General features: G+C 39.9%; 1 protein-coding gene across 2 annotated transcripts; it reads right to left on the bottom strand.

The window, feature by feature from the left end:
- Positions 1-210: 210 nt before the first annotated feature.
- Positions 211-3291, bottom strand: LOC127792239 (scarecrow-like protein 30). 2 transcript variants are annotated; one of them, XM_052322690.1, is made up of 2 exons: positions 3045-3291; positions 211-2904 (listed from the first exon to the last, which is right to left on the bottom strand). In XM_052322690.1, exon 2 carries the CDS (start codon positions 2780-2782, stop codon positions 596-598), a length of 2187 nt encoding a protein of 728 aa, XP_052178650.1. In that variant the 5' UTR covers positions 2783-2904; positions 3045-3291; the 3' UTR covers positions 211-595. The 2 variants fall into 2 exon arrangements, with proteins under 2 accessions (XP_052178650.1, XP_052178657.1); XM_052322697.1 differs by having other exon boundaries at positions 211-2796.
- Between the last annotated feature and the right edge of the window lie 508 nt (positions 3292-3799).

Genomic DNA, 3799 nt, shown 5'->3' with positions numbered 1-3799 from the left:
AATTATTTTTTTATTTTTATTTTTATTTTTATTTTAATAGCAATGTGTTGGGCAGATTTCATCTTAGATGAAGTCTACCAAACTTTGGCCAAATGGACTTCATTCCGTTCGATCATTTCATGCGTCAATCATTCAGGCACTGTAGCACGGCTCATTTTTTATTAACACTCCTAATCATAAATGGAGTGTTAGAAGAAATTTTAAAAAAAATGAGGGTAAAAGTACCCAAGTACAATGTTCAAGATATCAACTGATAGCAAAACCACAGACGTAAGATGATGGGGTCCCATGGATTATTGGAGGTTACAAAATATGATTGGCATGCCAGAATTACTACCTAAAATCTAGAGTGGTGATATTCAATACACCTAAAATGTTGCTTACACCATCAAATGTAAGCAAAGGGACACGACGTAAAGAGTGCGAATATCGCTACCAATCACCTATATTGTCTTCTGCTTTGGGCAACAAAATAATACAGAAAGAAACTCTATTGAAGAAAGGTGTTACCTTTGGCAGATTTACAAATACTTGAATTGTTAAGACTACCATAATTTATCCACCCCAAGCAGTAACATGGCAAGGTTTTCACTTACTAAGCCGGCTTCCAACAGGATAAAGCACTTAAGATTCGCCCCTTCCATCCAAGCAGCATCCAGTTGCGGTCCTCATCTACCAGAAAATCCTGATGGTAACCCAGCTTGACTTTAGTCTTCACGTTCTCTATGATTTCTCGGTCAAGTGGGAGCTGCTTGAATCCAGCCCTCAGATTCCGGGCTTGCCACTGTTTATATGTCTCTGGCCTTATAACCCTCTCGGTACCCTCACATGCTATGACACTCATCACTCCCCTGCCCAAGACCTCTCTTTCGTATAACATCCTGCCCTGATCATCGCGTGGTAAAACAGCATCAAACATGTCGAAAGCTGCATGTGATTGGAACAGCGTTTCCCTAAATCGGGTGACAAAAAAAGGACCACTATACGAACCATTAATAATTCCATGGATGAACAAATCTGGATTGATCCTCCTAATTAAGTTCAGAACAGCGTCCCTTGGACTGTTCACCTCCACTGTCTCGTCAGGGATGTATTGTAGCCGGAACAAACAATTAACAAGAAGCACCTCATTCTTTTGAATGTTGAGATCCTCAATTTGGATAGTGTGCCATTTCTTTGCTATAGCATTATACTCAAATGGGACATTAAATTTCCCACAATAATATGCCAAGCGACGCCCAGTCTCCTCAGCCCTTTGTGCTGGCCGAAAACCTGGTTGGGGAAAGTCTATCCCTGTAATTCGAACCTTAGGAGGCTCCCCAGTTCTCTGAGAGAGATGGTGGATGAGATGGGGCCATTGGAAACCATGTATAATGCCAAAATCAATTATGTGAAGCCTTGTTGCTTTCTCAGCTAGCTTCCAAATTGATTTGTTCGCAAAGAAATTTGACATCCTTTTGAAGGGCAATGCAGTAAGAAACGTCGAGTAAGCTTTTAAGGTGTCAGCAGCTGATATCCTTGTGGTCATAAAGGATGCATCTACTGCTCTCCCGGTTCCAGCCAAGCGCGCCTCGAGTGCATTTGCAACGTAATGAGCCATTCTTTCAGTAGCATCACCACTGGGAGAAGAGTGTTGTCTAATCTGCTTCAGCAGTTCATTAGCCGGTCTGCTATCATTGTTTCCCACAGCTTGTGCACACTGAGTTAGGAGACGCATAAAATCCACTACTTCCCTTTTCCTTCCCTGTTTCTTACCTCTTGGCCTGCCTCTTCTCATTCCATTTGACTGCCAATTCTTGCTACTCTGTAGGCCTTCAATACAAAAACAAGCTGACGACTCCTGTAAATGAGAATTCAGAGCAGGACAAAGCAACACCTCATCATACATCTCGAGTTGCTCATCGCAGTCATCAGCACAACCGGCCAACTGCTTGTTACTTGAGCCTTCTTCTTCCAAACACTCAGCATCCTCTCGGTAATGACTTTTCTTTCCCCTTGATTTACACTGCGAGCTCCCCTTCGAGTTCTCCTCAACATCAAGCAGTAGCCTTAGGTTCTTGTATTTTTGCTCCAAATCACAATTCTCACGATCCTCCTCAGGAACAACCAGCGAAAATTTTCCTTCCCCTCCCGAGAATTGCGAGATGGCTTGGCTCTCATTGGATGGAACTAAAACCTGAAATGAATCAATAAGAAAGCCCATGGTCCCACGAACACCATCACATAAACCACTAGAAGAATTAGACCTCGTGGCGTAGCCAAAGTTGTGGTAGGATCCAAATTTGTTCTGATCACCAATCAAATTGGAATAATCAACATTGTTCACACTACCAGAGCTGCTAATGCCATGACTACTGCAAGTTCCACTCCAATCATCATCCGGGATATGGACCTTTTCATCGGGCTTTCCCCTGTTTCGATCTGGGGAAGGTGGGTACTTCTCACCAAGAACATCATACAAGGATTTCTCAGCTTCTTGGAGAGCCAAGCTATTCTCCACGACACCAAGCCTATTTTCCAAGTCCTCATCTTCCATGAGCATCTGGCTTATGCACTTGAGCACAGCTTCGGAGACATTTCCCTCAGATGGAGCTAAATTACCACGATTATTAGGATCATTTGGAAGGAAATAAAACTGATGATGATTTGAATCAACCACATTGCTGGGCTCAAATAGATTCTCCACGAGATTTCGATCCGAAAAGGTAGGAAGCAACACGTGGTCGAAGCCAAACACATCTATTGAATTGGAATGTTGATATTCTCGGGCAGGATTATCCATGGAATTTGAATTGCCTAGAGTTTAATAAAGTAAAGAAGAAAACGAAAACTCCTTTTCAATTTTCAGCGCTCAAAAATCGAAGAGATGCCGTCGCTTTCAAGAGGCAAACGCCAACATTTCAACTAAACAAACAGAGACCGAATGAAGAGCTCAAAATCAAAATCAAAATCAAAATCAAACCCGTTCATGAAAAATGAAAAGTCATCGGATACAAAATCAAGAAACTGGGTAGAAGAAGAACATGGAAGGGAAGGAAGAATACCTTGAGAAAGAGGATGGACAGAAGAATCGCTTCTATTTGGAGTCAACTCCAATTAAGAGATACAATGGAATTCGTAGTTTTCATAAAGTGCCTGCCAGACACTAGCGCCGTGGTTCTCGCAGTTTCTCCTTGCCGTCGGATACTCAGTGGCGGTCTTTGGGAGGGGGGCGGCGTTCGTCGTCGGTACCAAAAGAATCACCTTATGGTTTTTCGGATTGGTCGATGAAGAAAATGAGTTACAAACGAAGAAGACACCACTCGTTTAATATTTTAGAACATTATTTTAATAAAACCAAATCACGTCCTTCCACGTGTATTTCATGACCTCTTTTTTTTTTTTTTTTATAAAAAAAATAATCTACCTTGCATTTTTGTTATTATTATTGTTCTCCTGTTAATTAATCCAAAATGCTTCTTTGACTTGTGTGCTTAATTAATTAACTAATCTAAATATATAACATATTGATATATAAGTAAATAAAAAATTTTAAATTCATAATTTTATATCTGTCAAAAATTATTACTCATCACCTAAAATACGTTTAGGAATAACAAATAAATTATTTTTATAACTTATAAACTGTAATCTTCTTTTAGTTACGAAGCAATTAACCTTTTTTGTTCTTAAGACACATTAGTAGTAATACATCTATCTTTTTATGAGCTAATGATGACTTAATTGTGATTGCATATATATGGGTTAAATCACAGTCATGTTCAACTATTAATTTGACAAAATGTGATCAACTATTTAT

Source organism: Diospyros lotus, chromosome 1, assembly GCF_014633365.1.
Source record: "Diospyros lotus cultivar Yz01 chromosome 1, ASM1463336v1, whole genome shotgun sequence".
Taxonomy (NCBI): Eukaryota; Viridiplantae; Streptophyta; class Magnoliopsida; order Ericales; family Ebenaceae; genus Diospyros; species Diospyros lotus.
This window is presented reverse-complemented; position numbering and strand designations above follow the sequence as displayed.

Bases quoted from the DNA above. Each gene is read 5' to 3' on its own strand.
- LOC127792239 (XM_052322690.1), bottom strand. From the start codon at position 2,782: ATGGATAATCCTGCCCGAGAATATCAACATTCCAATTCAATAGATGTG.